This window comes from Artemia sp. Qi Xiang Cuo, chromosome 1 (genome assembly GCF_049724085.1).
Source record: "Artemia sp. Qi Xiang Cuo chromosome 1, ASM4972408v1, whole genome shotgun sequence".
In the NCBI taxonomy this organism is placed as follows: Eukaryota; Metazoa; Arthropoda; class Branchiopoda; order Anostraca; family Artemiidae; genus Artemia; species Artemia sp. Qi Xiang Cuo.
This window is the reverse complement of record NC_142794.1, coordinates 70467213-70485565: the sequence shown is the minus strand read 5'-3', so window position 1 is coordinate 70485565 and position 18353 is coordinate 70467213. Positions and strand designations below refer to the sequence as shown.

At 36.2% G+C, this 18353-nt stretch overlaps 2 protein-coding genes across 2 annotated transcripts in view; one reads left to right on the top strand and one right to left on the bottom strand.

The window, feature by feature from the left end:
- Nucleotides 1-11405: 11405 nt before the first annotated feature.
- Nucleotides 11406-11708, bottom strand: LOC148956674 (uncharacterized). Its single transcript, XM_089091687.1, has one exon. The coding sequence runs from the start codon at nt 11706-11708 to the stop codon at nt 11406-11408; it is 303 nt and encodes a 100-aa protein (XP_088947813.1).
- A 1851-nt stretch (nt 11709-13559) lies between these two features.
- Nucleotides 13560-18353, top strand: part of LOC148956672 (uncharacterized) — a 75143-nt gene continuing 70349 nt past the window's right edge. Inside the window, exon 1 of the mRNA XM_089091677.1 lies at nt 13560-13629. The gene's annotated coding sequence lies outside the window, so the exon portion shown is untranslated. The remainder of the gene's footprint in view (nt 13630-18353) is intronic.

Below are 18353 nucleotides of genomic sequence, written 5' to 3'. Positions count from 1 at the left end.
CCAAGCTTTATAATGGAAGCCAAAATTTGCAGGTCCCTAGTCAGGTAAATGACCTATTTAAGTTAAGTCACCTTTGCAGCGATACCTGCAAACTAGGTTGTGACGGCCACCTGAACCATAATAAAAGACCTCATGCCCCAAAAAGTGGTGTTTTCTGCCATTTTGGGCCATAAAACATCAATTTTTCCCAAAACTTTGATGCAAAACCGGAGAACTGAATTTATAAGACTCATCTATTTTTTATGGTCTAAAATCTAAACAAAAGGTTTTGAATGCTCATCCTGAAGAAGGTGCTAGGCGTGTTCCCTGCGGAAAATTTTCTACGTCTGTTCCAACATGTAGGCAGAATGTGTGGTTCCAAATGTCCTACAGTGTTTATTTTCACATTTTTATTTATTTTATTTCTCTTTTCAACTTTTTAGGAATGGAGTTATCACAATAGGGAAAGATAAAGGTTAAAGAAAATGATTTGAAAACATAGAATTAGTGGTATTTATAGAAGAGTTGTCATATGCTGGAAATGCAGAGAGACAACATGCTGGGACTACGAAGTACGCGTAATTACTTCCCGTGGACTTGGTCTGGTACGACAAGAGACGTCACCAGTGAAAATGTTTGGAGGGGGTTGCATTTTACCGACTGGCTGGTCATTTTTACCAAGTAGTTTGGGTGATATTGCTATACTATATCTTTTGCTTTTACCGAAAGAGGCTGATCTTCTTTCATTGTTTTTACGCCATAACTTTTCATCAGCCCATTCGTCATAGCAAAAATATTTGACGCGCTACTATTGACCGACTCAAATTTTTAATCCAGTGACGTCCCTACTTCCTACTAGTACTTCCTTCGTAAATAGTAAGCTTAATATTTATATTTTTGATACTTTTAAATCGATAGGCTATATAAGAATTTTTAATCAAAAACAACTTAGTCCTCCAAAAGACCAAACTTTTGTTTGGTTCCGCCAAATTTTGCAGAAAACGCCACTTTCCAGTGCCACAATCTTTTTGGTCGCTGTAAAGGAGCTCTAGAACCGTCAATTTCCAGAGCCCTTTTCTGATCTTCCAAGCCCTCCGATCTCTCCGACTACTACTGCTACTAAGGCTACAAAGGTGAAACATTCAGGGAATGTTGAGGGATACATTTAAATAAATCAGAAGGCAATACATGAATCCAAGGTTGTCAAAGGGCGTATCATGGATTACTAAGCAACGGCTTATTTTACCAAGTTGAAACTTCCAGTGCATGTTGAGGAGGATGTTCAACTACGTAAACCAAAAGAAACTATGCATATGCATGCTGTCAAAGGGACATATCTGCAATATCTTAGGAATTTGTAAGAAGGGGCTTTTGAAATGAATCAAAAGACATGATTTGTATCCAGATGGTCAAAAGAACGTATCTGCACTATCCCAGGAATGGCTAAGGGCATTAATTAAAGACTTTCATGGTAGATTGAGGAATGCTGAAATAAATCAAACGACATTGTGTGGATTGAAGGTTGTCAGAAGCGTTTACATAAGAAATCTCATGGACGCCTCTGGAAATTAAGTTGAAAATTTTGAGGTATGTTGAGAGAGATTTAGTATAAACGTTTATCTATATTCAGGCTTGTAACATGATAGAGGTTAGAACTGCTTCGATTTTCATAGAAACCCAAAGATTATGTAGATTTTAATCCATTTATCTGAATAGCATTTCTGTGTAACATGACTACACAGAGTAAGTATAAAGCCCTCTGAGCGCTGAGTACCTTAGAACCAGGAACAAATTCAAATATCTTCGTTTCAAGAACGTCTAGTACATTCAATTAGGACAGAGATTCCAAATGGGATTCCCATACCCCTGGGGCGTTAGAAAATATTTCTAGTGATGATTTCAGAAAGGATTCCTATTGCAAGTGTAGCACATAAAGAAATATTTGAGGAACGAAATCGGCTGTAAGATTCAAAGGGGCAGGACATGGGACAAGGTTTGGGAATTCCCGATTTACGACAATTTTGCATAACATTAGTGGAGTTTCTAGGTGTATTGTCAAATATAATTTGCCTTTTCCTCGTACAGTTAGTTCGTTATTCTCTGCAAAGGAAAAGGCTTAGAAACAGCATCAATACAAGAAAACTATTTTCTAAGGACCTTTTTTAGTGCTTTAATGTAGTTTTAGTGGTAGGCAGCCCAACTGTCATCAAAAGTAGAACCAAGAACAGATCATAAGCTGACTGATTCGTTTAAATTACTTAATTTGAACTTTTGAAAAAAAAATACAATGAAATATAATAGAGTTGTAAATCGCACCATCTTTTAACCGCTTTTCATTAACTGCATAACGGTGCCTAAAAAGTTATTTTATTGCTTAGGCTAACGTGGCGGGCTTAAACGAACAGCTAACGACAGGAACATACTTAAGGCGTTAGTACATAATTTGTTGAAACCGCGCCGACAAACTCATTATCCCAAATGGGCAAAATGATTTAACCAAACAAAAAAGAAGTATCGATGATTAGAAGGAAACTTGCTTTAGAATCATGTTCTCCAATCGTTCACAAATGATAAGTTGTATAACTTGTGTATACCCTAAGCAATAAGACCACTTCTCATGCATATTTATTAAGTGACAGATCTTTGACATATCTTCATTGGAATAACGCTTAGTTGCTGCCCATCGGCTTACCTATGGGCTATCTATTTATTACCGTCTAGTCAACCTTGTGAAAAGATCAATTGGTTTACTTCTGGCTCATCTCTTTTATGAGTTTCAAACCCACAATCAAGAAAATCTACTTCAAAACAGTTAATGAGTTTTTGACGCAAATTATTTGCACCTGGGCAGTGAGTTGTTCTCTTTCTATGTTGCTGGATTCATAAATTTGTTACTGTTTCACTATAGGGTGAACAATCACTTCCATTTTTTTTAAAAGAAAGAAGTAGAACTGGGATTATCAAACTCTAAAAAATCAGTTCAAAAACTAAATTTTAAAATCTCTAAAAGTTTGAGTGACCTGACTTATGTTTGAAATATACAAGGAAAGTATGCCCAGGATGCGACTGTTTGCTCTGGGTAGTGGTTAATGATCCTGTAAATAATTATACTCAAAATAGGCGTAGAGTACGGGGGGGGGACCAGGGGACCAAGGCCCACCAAGAAATTTTGAATTCTGCCCTGTAACGTTCAGATTAGCACAAGCAGACTTCACAGTTATCTTCTCAGTCTTAAGACTGATTCTTTTGACTGATCATGCAAATCAGTTTCTTTTCCTTCCTGGCGAGCAGAAAAAGAACCTGTCGATTTTGACAGTTACAGCCATAATTAGGCTTCAAATTTAATCTTGATTTGGCATGAGACCCCTTTTGCTAGAAAGTGAACGAAAGTGAAAATGAAGGGTAGGATCCGCTGGCGAAACCGTCAGGGTTCAGTAATAATTTTGAACTTGAACGGACTGTAGTGAAAGAAACAGAGGCGAAAACTTTAACAATGAAAAGATTAGAACACTATTTTTTGTTGAGAACTCTAAAGAAAGAACTGAGTTTACAAATGGGAACTCACATGTTGGTACCAAAACAGGGCAGATAAACGAACAACCGAGTACTTGTAGTTTTAATGATAATGTTCGAGCTAGTGATTAAATGAGTAAGCAAATGACCAAGGTAGGCCTAGGAGTAGCAATGTGTCTAGTGTAGGTGATACAGTCAGTGTCAGTGATGTGGTAGCAATAGTACTACGAAGGGCAGAACATTTCAAGCTAGCTGGACTGAAAAGTACCAATGGTTACGACACGACACGACTAAGAACGGCGCTGTATATACAGTCTGCACAGAAGCAGTGAATTTGAAAATGTCCCTTCCAAAGACTTCACTCGATAAAGACTCCTTTGACACATTCGTAACGAAAGGTTTTAGCAACTGGAAAAAGGCACTCGATCGCTTTAAGTCGCACGAAGCTTTTGGATTTCACAAAGCAGCTATCGCAACCATAGACTCTTTGCACCGCGGTAATGACGCGATTCAACAGCTAAGTGCACAACACAAGCAAGAATTGCATGACTCTCGCAAAGCTCTGAAGCTCATATTCTCGTCTCTGAAGTACCTCACAAGTGCCTCACAAGGAATACCTATAAGAGATAAGCAGGAAGAGTCTTCGAACTTTCGACGCCTTCTTGAACGTAGGTCAAATGATGTTCCAGTTTTAGAAAAGTGGCTTGTCAGACCAGAAAAGTACAAGTGGTTGTCACCTGACATTCAAAATGAAATATTAGAGGATATGTGTCATGCTATGCTTAGACTCCTCATAGATCAAGTGAAAAACTACAAGTATTTTGGAGTGATTCTTCACGAAACCGCTGATGCTTCCTGTAAAGAACAGATTTCCGGTTTGTCTTAGAACTGTTGATGACAACCTCGACATAAGCGAAAGTTTTTTGGATTTTATGTAACTGAAAACACAAAGAGTGAAACACTATTTAAATGTTTGATGGATGTCCTTTGTCGTTTCGGTCTTTCATTACAAAATTGTCGTTGACAATGCTAAAACGGTGCTGCTAACATGTCTGGGAGCCAAAAGGGTCTACAGTCTCTGGTGAAGGCCCAGGAGGGAAGAGCTTTATATATACATTACCATGCTCACAGTCTGAACCTGGTTGCTCAGGATGCAGGGGAAAATAACATCAATATAAGGAATGTTATGAACATGGTCCAGAGATTTATTGCTTTTGTTAGAGGTTCCCCGAAAAGGTTGTCCAGTTTCAACAGCATAAAGCTAGATGAAGGGGTGGCTCTCCGACCATTCTGTCCAGCTAGGTGGATCTTAAGAAACCCCTCTATCGCGACAATCACTAGTAATTGCTCCGAAATAATCCACTGGCTTGAGGACTTCAGCAATCACCCAGAAAACCATATATAGACAGCCGAAGCTGATGAATTTCTTGAGACCTTTACCAACTTTTCTACATTCTTGAAGCTAGAAGTTCTTCGCATTATCTTTACTGCAGTAGAAGAGTCGAATACTGCACTTCAAAGAGCGCAGCTCCACTTCAGAGAGGCAGAGGAAATAAGTGATTGCCTCCGTAAGGTCTTGAAAGGTATGAGGAATAAACATCGCTTTAAACTGCTATAAGAGGCAGCTGTCTCACGTGCAAACATTCTGGGTCTCAATGAACCGAAGCTCCCTAGAAAACGCAAAGTCCCTAGTCGTTTTGATCCGTCTAAGCCTGAAGATACTTATCGCCAAGTTTTCTATGAAGCTACCGAATGCATACTGATGGGCTTGACTACAAGATTTGAACCAAGCCAAACAACTCAACATCTCTCTAAAGTAGAAGAGTTCGTCATAGGTTTATCTGACGTTTCGTATGTGCAAAACTTCTATAAAGAAGATATTGAGGACTACGTCCAGTTGCAGCTGCACTGAGACATACTTCTTGATCAAGCTAAAGCGAATAAAAAGAAGATCTAGAAATGTGATGTTGTTGTCAGACTTCTAAAAGAAAATGACTCCCTTGCCAAAGTTTCTCACCAGATGGTGAAGTTAATTAGGATAGTGTTGTATATGCCAGTTTCAAACTGTACTTCGGAAAGATCTTTTTCAGGCCTTCGAAGGCTAAAAACATATTTTCGGTCAACCATGACCCAGGAAGACTGAATCATTTAGCTGTTTTTGTCAATGCACAGGGAAGTCCTAGAAAGCGTAGACTTCAAAAAACTTATAGACGAGTTCATCAAGTGAGCTCAAGTTCGGATAAGTACGTTTTCACTGTCCCATTAGGTGTAGCATGCGTTAGAACTTAGAAATGAAGGAACTCTTTGTATTCGACCGACCCGTAACATTGGTGAGAACCAATTTTTCACGGCTGGAAGTCGAGGGGAAATTTCGGCACCTTGAGACAGGTTCAGTCTAAACAGAAATATTTCGCAAATTAACGCTGAGATTCTATTCCTATAGTAATTTTAATCTTATGCTTAAAGCATCTAGCTATTTTCAGAAGAAGGCCAAAGAAGCCTTTTCTACATTGTTAAAATTTTAAACTTTTGCTTTTATTCTTGCTCGAGGAGTCTCGATGTTGTACTTCGAATTTTTTGTTCAGACACAAACGACATTTCTTTTTACTTCATCTCCGATAAAAACAAAACTTTCGCGCTTCTAACCCGAAACTCTGTTTTGAATTTAAGAAACCTACGAGATAAAACAAAACGTCAAAATACACGTACCATCTTACCCACATCTTTCCTAAGGCAAACACAGCTTTTATATTGCTTTGTTTTTGGTGCAAGGGCTGCCCCCCACGGAGAAACTGAAACTCTAAGCCTATGCTGAAAACGGAGCTACAACTAGACTATTGTGTTAAAAGATGCAAACGGAAACCAACGGAACCAACGGAAAAGAATGGGGCATTCCTGGATCTGAGTCTAAAACGTGCCAAAAACACGCGTTAAAAGTTTTATATCCTAACATTTGTTGTTTCAGGATTTTTCTTGACTTTGATTTTTCGTAGAATAAAAAATATAATAGCTCTGCAACGCAGCACGAAAGATTCTTCCATAATTTTCCATGATCTTTCGCACAATTTGGCCCCAATAATTGAAAAAAGGGTATTGGCCAAATACCATAATTTTACGAGAGAAAGAATAAACCGAAAACACTTTTAGTTTTTCAACAAGTGTTTGTAAATAGAAGGCTTTTGTTCGGTTTTGAAGATGAGATTCAATAATTTCGATATCAAGAGCTCCAACTTACGACTGATTTTGTATTAGAAAACGCGAGATATAACGCATTTTGGAAGAAATACAAAGATCTAATTATCTTGAAAACAAAATAAAATGTAGAAAAAGGAATTAAATCATTCCCTATTTTGGTCCTCTGTGTTTCAAGGGTCTCTTGCCTTTGAATTCCACTTGCCATTTAAACCTCTATCAAACAGTTCGTGGTAACGAGCTCTTAATAGGGAGCGACTCAGCCCAATAGTAAATGAAACCCTGAAAAAGGAAGTTTGATAAAAAAAATTAATATCTTACGTAAAAAGAATTGGCTTTTTACGCTGATTCCAAATATGTTTAATGTCAACCATTAAAATGTATGAGCTTGAGACAATTTGCCTGATTTTTGAAAAAGAAGGAAGAACCCCGAAAAATGATTTTAACGAAAATCACGCCATCAGAGTCAGCATATCAGAGAATCTTGTTGTTGAGGCTTCAATCTCCTATCTACAAAAATGTAAATTTTGTAGTGTTTTTTTTGCCAGAAGAAAAGTCACGGGGGCATGTTAATTTTTTTTTTTTTAGTATGTTTGTTTCTCCAGGAGTGATCGTATCGAACCAATACTCCTAGAATATTTGGGGATGGCTTGTTCCAATTTAAAGTCCTATTGCCCTTTTTAAGTGGCCAGACAGATTTTACTACAGAAAAGTGTTTTCTCTGCCATTTTGTGGCACTAAACTGTGATTTTGCCCTAAAAAAGACCAAGTTGGTATTAATTGAAAGCTATGAGATAGCCTTTCAAGTTAAAAGTATCAAAAAAATTATATACTAAACTACAAGGAAAGTAATACCACATGGTGGCGCATTCGTACTCGAAAATACACGAAATCTATTCAAGATAAAGGTTAATATGAACATTTGCCTTAACGTCTAATTTAACTAAGTTAATTCAGTTGATTGTTCATGAGATTATGTTTAATGATGTACCCTATAATTTTGCGTAATCTATTATGAAAGACGGGTGTCGTCTTTATATTCATTTCTTTGTTTTTGTCATGGCTGGCCAGTTCAGCTTTAGATCTTTTACCAATGTCTCAGGCACCTATTTGTTAACTAAACTGATTTGATTCTTATTTCATACATAGAATTATACAAATAAAATGAAAGTGCTTATCAGCTATTATGAAGGAGGACGGTTGGTCATTTTGTAGGTTTGGGAGGGGGGGCATACGCCTCAAAGAGTGTATTTTTTATTGCCAGATGTTCAAAATCTCATTGAGCCTCACATTAAACACAGAGTGGGGCCTGGAGAAGGGGGAGAGGGGTGGTGAAAATTGATATTTAATCCCTCTAGATTCCCCGAAAAAAGCTGGACCTGTGACATTATTATTGATACTAGCAGGTGGAGAGGTATTTGTGTATCTCCCATTGCGAAAATCTATTTATGCATAGAATGTAACATTCACACGCATAACAGCTACGGGGTGGAGAAGGTAAGGTCTCACCAGTTGTTTTTTTTTTTTGGGGGGGGGGGCAGTCAAGGGCTTTGTTTTCAGAGACTTGCAATGGTAATATTTCTCTTTTCCTATTTGTATACAATGTGACGATGTATTTAAACAAATGCACACAATACATTAAATATCAGAGAACCCTATTTTACAGATCGCGATTGCTTCAGCCTCGTATAGAAGAACAAAAGTCAGGCAGAACTTACATCCCTATGAATATTAACACCCATTTCTATGCACCTGAGATTATGTAGTGAAAATATTGTTAAGGATTTATTCAACAAAACTACCGTTAATCGGAAATATAAATATTGAAATTTTGTCCAAATTTTTATTACAATCCAGCATTTTAATTCTTAAGCAGAAAAACTGAAAAACGAAACGCAACCAACTATATTAACTCATACACTTTAATAGCGAGAAATCAGTGGTGGGGCTTATGGGACCGGTACCCCCATTATGTCTCGATTGGGCCTGGGAATAAATTGAAAAACGATTAGAAATTAAGAAAAAAAAATTCGTGGGGAGAAGGAATTTTCCATGGAGGGAGAGCCGGATTTCCCGACATTCTTTAAGAACGATCAGAAATTAATTTTTTTTCAATAAGTTTTTTTCAACTTAAAGTTAGGAGCTACATCCAAACTTAAAGCGGACAGAAATTATTACGTAAATGAGGGGGGCTGCCCATCCTCAATATTTTGCTTTTTAAGCTAAGTTTGACTTTTCGTCCCAATTCTTCAAGAACGATTCCTGAAGCACAAGGCCGCTTAATTAGAATAATAAGCTTTTTTAATGGCCCTTATAAAAATTAGCGTAAAAAGCGAGGTACTGAGGAGAGGGAAGTCCGCATTATATCCCTAAAATGTCTATTCGTTTTTAGTTTTGATCTTGCGCCTTACTTTCAGCTGAAAACACTTGTTTAATTATTTAATTTGAAAAAGAAGCCATTTTAAAGCACCAAAACAATTTAGCTCAACAAGGGAGGGACTGAGAAGTGGGGAGTAAGCATGGGCACTGTTTCTGTTCTGTTTTCAAAGCACCTCTGTTCTGTTTATACAAAAAAAAAAAAAAAAAAAAAAAAAAAAAAAAAAAAAAAAAAACAGAAACGCATGACCTGTCTTTAATTTACCTGTTATGTTCTCTTTCTGTTTTGAAAATAGCTATTTAGTATTTGTTTCTCTTTTTTTTCGTACTGATTTTCTCTGTTCCGGTTATTTTTAGTGATACAAAAATGAGACATTCGAGAATTTCAGACTTACAAAACAATGCTTTAAAGCATAATTTGGAATTGTAATTGCCCTACAGCAAATTACGCCCCTGGCTTTAAGTTTTCTTTTTAGGGTTTTTAACAATAGTCGTCCCAATGGTGTAATTTGTGTTTTGCTGTAATGCCTTTTTCAAGGGGTTTCAAGTTATTATTAAAAAATTCTTGCATAATAATAATAATAATTACCATTCCTAAATCAGCTATAAATGCCAATTTATTCTCACTAGACAGTTTTTTTCGAAATATGTTTTAAACATTTTATTACTATAGACTGTTTTGAGCAGGGGTGGATCCAGGATTTTTTAGGGGGGGGGGGCAAAACAGGTTGATCCGAAAAAAAAATTAGGGGGGGGGCACGCAAAAAAGGTTGATCCGATAAACTTCCACTAGGAGCAAGTTTAATTAACGCAAACCTGAGTTAATTAAGTAAATTACACTACTTCAGACTACGCTAGGGGAGGGGAGCCACTCTGGATCCGGCACTGGTTTTGAGCTCCTTTAAGGGCTCAAAATGAAATATGAACCAGAAGCAATTACTGAACTTGGAAAAAACATAAAAACACATTTTCTTCCTACATACTTATATAAATTTACCTACAATTGTTGGAACTGGAACGTCAATATCGAATATAGGTAAGTAAAATGATTGCACTCAGTATGTCTAACATATCACATAGTGCTGCTAGATAGTTTCAGCTAGGCAGAATCAAGGCCTTGGAGCTAGCAAAGAGTGGCTTCCCCTTCCTTAGCCCTCGCTCTTTACACTAGAGTTTGACTTTTTGTCACAATTCTGAAACTTAAAAAAAGACTACACCAACGCAAACCGTTGAATTTGAATGAGAACAATTTATAAAGAACTTTTAGACTTTGGCATAAAGAGCGAGAGTTGAGGAAGGGACAGCCACCCTCATATATGGAATAATTTCTGTTCTTTATAAGTTGTAATGTTTCTCCTTACTTTTAGTTGCAAAATTATTTTTTTATTTAATTCATTTAATTCATTTTATTTAATTCATTTGTCTGCACATTTTGTAATAATAACCAAAACAAGAAATTGCTGAATAAAAGAGAATGCTAATGAAATCAGATGATTTGTATTTGTTGACTATTTACAATTAGTATTTTTCTTTGTTTAAAATGAGAATTCTTATATTTTGGTTTTTGGGAAGTATGCATACATTTTTCGGGTGGAGGGCGAGGGACGAATTTTTTACTTGGGGGATTTTCCACGGGGAGGATTTTCCATCGGGAGAGAAGTTTCCAGGGGATGAAGTCTTCAAGAGAAATTTTTCACTAGGGGAATTTACAAGAATTCCTATAGGCTACGAAGTTCCTTTTATATGTCTTGCTTTCTCTTTGTCAACTCAATTTTACGCGTGGAAATGTTAAGAGCAATTGTCCGGGATAAATGTTCACCAGGATCGAATTATCTAGAGGATATTTACATGGGGAGGAGTGGTTTTCCGTGCAGGTGGAGCCAAATTTCCTGGCATTATTTAAAAACAATCATAAATTAAATAAAAAGTTTTTTTCGACTGAAAGTAAGGAGCAACATAAAAACTTAAAACGAACAGAAGTTATTACGTATATGAGGGGTGTTACCCCTCCCCAGCACCTCGCTCTTCACGCTAAAGTTTGAATTTTATCCAAGTTCATTAAGTACGGCTCCTGAAACATAAGGGTCGTTTAATTAGACCAACAACATGCTTTTTCAAAAGTACTAAAATACTTTGCCAGTTTTAATATGCCAGTTTTGAGAAAAAAAGAAACTATTTAACCGATTTCGAGGAAAAATCTGTAAACACATATATACACAATTGCTGCTCGTTTAATCAATCTGAAAAAAAGTCGAACAATAAGATGTTTCGATAAGGCAGTTGTCAGGGCTTCCTTCCATACAGCATTTTATGTTGACCATTCATTTTCAGGTGGAAGCAGAACTTTAGCTACGTTGTCTTTTCAGCCGAGAAAATACCACATACAACATACCATGATTAAGAACAGGAAGGCGGAGGTCGACGACAATAAATTCAAATATCTGATCACACGACTTATGCATAGTCATGGCAAATGTAAGTCGAAGTGGAAATTGATGCCGTTGGATAGTACATCCAAGTAGACCTTTAATAGCAAGTGTAACTTGACAAATGTGAACTTTGTTTTCTGATTTTTCCCTAGTAATTATATTCACCTTAATTATAATGTTACATAATTTAGCAGCAATAAGGCGGGTTCCATTACACATCCCTACTAAAATATGTAAGTTCCACAAAAGAATAACTATTGTATTTGTTTTATATTGTTCAGTAATGAGGCGGTAAACCTGCAGTAACAATTGAATTGAGAATTCAGTTCCTCCTTTTTCTTCATCTTTTATGGAGTCATAACTTTTATAAGTTTTGTCGATTGCCTCTCCTGGCAGGCAATTGACAATTTTCACATTTATTTTATTAAATTATTTGTTGATCGTAGCTAAAATATCACGATCCATCATTAAATTTAAATTCTGATTGGACAGACATTATCCTATGCTGCCCCGAGACGAACAGTCTTGTTAACGTCTATCATCAAATTTGAGCGTATTAATGCTAGTATAAGTTACCACCCAGCCACTGGCCAACCTGCTTAGTGTCTGCGTATGAGAAATTTAAGATCAACACAAATAAATTACTATCATAATTCAAACTTAAAACGATCAGGAAATTACTGTTAAAGAAAAAATTGAACTTTCCATAGCTCTCCAGCAAAGGAGAAGAGGGGGTGTTTTAAGATGATGAGGAGAGAGTTCCAGGGTGTCACCGCCGCGTGTCAACACCATGGAAAATTTAGTTTGTGTGTCCGCATTTGTCGGCATACTGGACAATTTTGTCGATTCATTCTTTAAACTCCTCCGCCAAACTCAAAACTCTAGCTGCACCCCTGTATCGAGTGTGCCTTGTATGAATTCGTTAGTAAGAGACCATATCATATGAATTTAAAATTTTCACATCAATATGTGAACGATTAAAATTCCAATTTGAATAACAAATTTCAATAAATATCTTACGTTTCTTTCAATCATATTTTTACTTATTTATGTTTATGTAACTAAACGGGCTTCTTTGATTAAATTCTTTCTTATTTGTCACTTCCACCAATATCCGCTATTTCATTTGCGTGCTCATCAAGCAATTCTTTTAAATGGCCTAATTTTTGGAATTATTGAAGCTAGTCTTTGGTATGTAATAAACAAGGAAGAAACATGTGAGTATGAATATGGGCAGAGAATGGGTCGTTTAAACTTTAGGTAAGGTTTTTTTTATGGAGGGGAATTTATAGGGAAACTATATCCGTATCGTATCGGTATACTACCGACATATCAGTGTCATACCCAAAACCATATCGGCCGGGCCCTAGTTATAACATTTGTTTCTAACTTACTATTTCATTATAAATCCATTTTGTAAAAGTTGTATAATTCACAAACGTTGATTTGTCAAGGTTAAGTTGAATAAAAAAATTCAAAACAATTCCGCCATGTCTTCTTTTTATCTGTTAGGCGCTTAAATACCACCGTTTCACCTATATGTCGAAAAATATCAAAGCCGACACAAGAAACATGGCAGATGGAAAAATGGAGAAATTGTTTTGAATTGTTTCTATCCAACTCAATCTTGACAAATCATCGTTTGTGAATTATAAAACTCTTACAAAACGGATTTGTAACCAAATCGTAAGCTTGAAAAAAATGTTATAACTCATTTTTATATTCCAAAAATACCGAACGAAGTTATTATTTTCTAAGGGTCCATTAAAATTGAATTTGCGGGAAACACGATTATTATATTCATAAAGAGCATAAACAAATGAAATTTAGTCGTATGTTCAATTTATTTGTAGGTAAATAATATGAACTGCTCAATATTTATCAAGTTTTGAAATCAGTTTAGCAAAACAGTCTGCAGTACATGATCAGGAATCAAGTTTTTATCTATAGCAGTAAGATCTGATTTTCCATTAATTTATCGCCCAAATTTTGTAATAGAAAAATTGCGCTATCTGATATAAATATTATAGTTTCATCGTCTCATTTCATCGTTTTGGTCACAAGATTCCCAAAATTTTGGTCTTTTGACTGGAAAGCACGGTTTCATGTCTATAATATTTATTAGTGATGATAGTTAAGTGTAAGTCATTCTGATTCTGGAGAAATCAGCATCTTATCTAAATTTTGTCATTTTTCATAATTTTATGCTAGTGAATTTCCTAGGCTACTGCTTTACAGTGGTTAAATGAAATGTTGGCTAGGCCTGGGCTATCCTTGACCAAGCCTACCCTAAACCAGTCTAAAATTTTAGATGGGCTGATTTTTGATATCTTGGATAGGGTTTAGGGTAGGAAAAACAACTTCCAGCAATGAATCCAGGGTCAAAATCATACTCTTGGAAGGTAGCCTAGGCCTAGCCTATTGTCAAGTTACTAGGCTATCCTATGTCAGCCCTCTTCTGATTTCTATGTATTATGAGTTTGCCTACCTGACAGGTCTATGTCTTCAGAACTTTTACAGAATAGCCTATTATTATGTCTTAATTTTCAGTTTTTGGTTTCTTTTAGCCTAGGCTACTCTGGTTTTGGTTTAAAAATGCTATTCCTGTTATTAAGTAGCCTAGTATTTAAGCCATAACCTAGGGATAGGCAATTAAAGAATTTTATTTTTGAATTTAGTAAATCTATTTGCAGATCATTAAAATCTTATAAATTAGGATTGAGCAAAATTGTGAAGCTCAAAATAAGCCTACCTTCCTTGTGCTTCTTTTAAGATGGAGGTAGGCTATAGACTAGCCTATTTTACAAAGTTTCACTTCTATGACACCAAATGTTTTAAAGGTCAGTTCTGTTTGGAAAGAGAAAGAGTACTTGGGTAGGCTACTTAAAAATAGGCTACCTCCCCATGACACTTTAGTCAATAGGTCCCTCCCTGAAAGTTTCATTTTTCTAACCTAACCCCTTTCCAAGATGGCAAAAAGTAGCTTGTCTAGAATTCTACTATTCAATCTTTTACAGGCTATCAGTTTAGTAGCCTAGCCTACTGTCACTCCATAAGCAGTCATTATAAAATTGTGGGAAGTTCCTTTAAATATTATAAAATATTTACCTAGCCTAAATAATTCACAAATGCTTTACTTCATGCCCTTCTTACTAATTTATAAATTGGGTACCAAGTAATTGCACAGTTATTCAGTACTTGAACAGATAAATTACTTTAAACTCTTTTTTGTATTACCTAGAAATTAGATTGTTTCACCCAGGAATTTGTTTAAGTTTTCTTATCAAGAAAGTGATTAGCCAAGCTTGATTATTTTTTGCTATAAACATTTTTTGATGCACTGGTGGCTAAGGTTTAAGACACATATAAAGATTAAGCCCAGTCTTGGAATATAGCCTATTGTCCAATTGTGGACACAGGATCTTATAGTTTAGAAACACTGGTTTGGTTTGCCATACTTGATCATACTTGTAGTCATTGGTCCTTTATATAGCAAACATCAAATATACTGCTGTGTACTCTTATAGGGAAAACACTACAAGGTCTATTGAAAGACTTCTTTTCCAATTAGCCTATAGAGATAGTGTTGTAACTGGTAAAATTGGATATTTTACTGTAATTTTACAGACCCCTGTAAAATTGATATTTTATATAGTTAATTATTTTATGTAAATTGTGCATATTACATATTTTACCAATACCTTACATGATGCAAGGGGTAGGCTAATAGATTAGGAAGAGTGTGTTTAGGTGTAAATTTATGGGCAAGAATCATATCTCATTTTTTCTTCTCTATTTATAAGTGTGCAGAATTTAAAATAGTGGAGGTGTTTCTCATAAAACATTGGCTACAACTCACTGATCATTATAGTTGTTCTGTGCTGTACTTTAAAAAAAAGGGATATGAAAGATATTCTAGCCTCAAGTAATGGGTTAACTATACCTTATACAGTTTCATGAACACTCTAGTTTGTCTAATAGAGATTATTCTTTTGACCAGTGGTATCCGAAGGGGGGGGGGCAGGGAGGGGCGCCCCCCCCCAGTTTGTTGAAATTTGGTAACATTTTTGTCAAAGGCAAAAATTTAGCAAAATTCTTGATTTCTGCAGAAAATTTGGCATAAATTGGGTAGCAATTCAGTAAAATTTACAAGGATTGCCCCCCAATAAAATGAGCCTCAGTATGCCCCTGCTTTGACAATGACAAGTGACTAAAAGGTAGACATAAACACAGTCTTGGTATGGGTGCTGAAGTTCAATTTGTCATCACCAGTGATTCCAAGGTCTCTTTCTTTAGAAACCATCCAAAGAGGATTAGCTGCATGAAAGTACTGCTGGTATTGATTATGTCTTGATAAACTCCTGTCTTGAAGGTGTCTAGGGTTTAAAACTGGATGGTGGATTCAGTCAGGCAGTTGTGGAACAGAATGGACTAAGAAGTGTTGGTGCTCTTGCCTGGTGCAAGGCAGTGGAGCTTCAGCTTTGTGGTTTGTTCTCTTGTGGTAGTTGAGAGGGGCCAGGGGAAGACTTGAATTAATAGGTCACTTTTCTGCAGCTTATGAGTGTTTATTACATCTCATGTTTTCCTATGGTATGCTAAAGTTGGGTGTTTGAGTGAGGTGAGACATTCCTTGTTTTGTCTTACTGTGTTGGCATAGGTCTTGTTTGAACCCTCTTACTTTGTTGGGAAGGGGTTCTTTGAACCATTTCCATTAGCATGCCAAATTTGAAGTGAGGGTAGACCATGTCTTTATAAAGCTTCATTATTGCACATAGCTTCCTGGTGGTGAATGTTTTTTTTTATGAGGCCAAGGGCAGTGGTCTATTTAGGATTTCTATTCAGGAGAGGGGGCCACAAGTTACCCAAAACTTACCAGTAACTAAGTACATTACTGTCATAGTCCCCCTTTTGACCTTACTTGGTACTATACTATTTAAAAGAGATAAAATAATGAGTTAAGTTTACCAAATTGAAGAGCTCTAATGTTGTCAGTCCTTGAATCAGATACAAAACAATATAAGAACTGTAAATATTTCATATATTTTAATCTGTCTTTATTTCCTCCCAAATTTACTTAAAACATTGTAAATATACATTTTGACAATGCAATTGATAGACATTTGTGCAAGACCATTCAACTTGCCCTCTCCGGTCAGATTTTGGAGATATGTTTTAAGCTGTTTAGCATGATAAATGAATGCACAGTTGGAAAAAAGGACTCATCACACCAACCAAGAGTTTCAGAAATTATCAGGATGACAAGACTCACCCATAGACCTCCATTTGGCTTCCCAGACAGTTAGCTCAGCAAGGAGGCTAGTCTCAGAGAAACAGAACTGCTCATATTTCTGTAGCTTCATCACAACCTCAGCTAATACAGCATCAATAGTAAAATGAGGGAACAGAACTTGAATTTGAAGTGATGTAGCTTGTTGGTTTAGAAATCTCAGATTGAGTTCTTTGTATAGCTGCTTAAGGTGTTGGGAAAAGACAGTCTTTGTAAAAAGAGAAGTTTCTGCAGAAAAGAATAACTAATGTTGGTGTCTTGGTATTGAGGTGAGTGTCCCAACACTTCCAGCTGTCTAGACAGCTTTTCCATATAAAGAAAGAAAGTGCTTTTGCTAGATTTTTTAAATAGAAACTTGCATAGATCAAAATATTCATAGTAGGTAAGTAGATTAAATTTTTTTTTGCAGAGAAACAGAAGCTGAAAGCAGAATCAAATTCACTTTTTCTCAGGAATCAGGGGGGAAATGCTACTACCTTTATCAAAGGCAATTCTAACCAACTTATTCTAAAAAACTATCTTCTATTTGATGGTTGTCATGGAAACAGACACCAAAAACAATCTGTCAACAGTCACTCAAAATCACTCATCTCAACAGTCAATATTGAAAAACACTTAATAATTTTTACTCTATTCAAAATAATGTTCCAAATCATATTGTCTATACTATTTACAATATTGTTCTGCAGTAAAGGAGATGCATATTTCGTGCTTTTAGCAGATGATTTGAAATGCTCCTACAATTTTGTGTTTCTGCAATATATCATCAGTTGCAAGAACCCCCTGAATATCATCCAGTCAACATAGTTTTCAACCAGGAAAGTCTGTATAAACAAATTTACTGGAGACTTACGATTTTGAATGTCAATAGAAAACGAATCTACTTCAGGGAAGGAGTTAATCAGTAAAGCTTTGAATAAGTTTGGGCGGATGAGTGTGAACAGTTGTGTTGGCCTGAAGTGGCTTGGTACTGCAGTGAGTAATTAGCAGTAGGTGTTATACCAATTTTGCATTGGTACCTGTCTGGCTAGTTTTCATGAACTAGCCCTATGGGGCCATTGGAAAAAAGTGATCTCCTTATGAAGTGTTGAAAACAAGGGAATATTACCTTAATTTGCACTTTGGAGCAAATTAAGATCCATTTTGATCTGTTAGTTACTCCATACTTGATGATGTGAATGATTGATTTATTATCAAATGCGTCCCATTGGCACTTCCAGGGAACACCATTCCATTTGACATCTAATAACTTCTTGAAAACTTCATCATTGGGTACTGAGGCTGTTGCATACTCAACTTTTCCAGTAGTTTACTACATGGCAGGAGAAAAACTGTTATCAGTGTTGAGTTTTGACAGATGGCTTGAACAGCTTCTTTGAATGTCCCCTCCTGTCAGTGCCAATATTTTGCAAAATTGAAAAAATGAATTGTGGGGGGGGGAGAGGTTTCATGGTAAGTAAGCTTATATGTCATAAGCAGTTCTAGGCATTTATCCCCCAGAAAATCCTCCCCCATTATATACCCCCACCCCCATGGAAAATAAGGCTTTTCAAATTTGAGAATTTTATTTGATTTTT

What these genes read in the sequence shown, in the direction of transcription:
- LOC148956674 (XM_089091687.1), bottom strand. Translation starts at nt 11,708, where the DNA reads ATGTGTAATGGAACCCGCCTTATTGCTGCTAAATTATGTAACATTATA.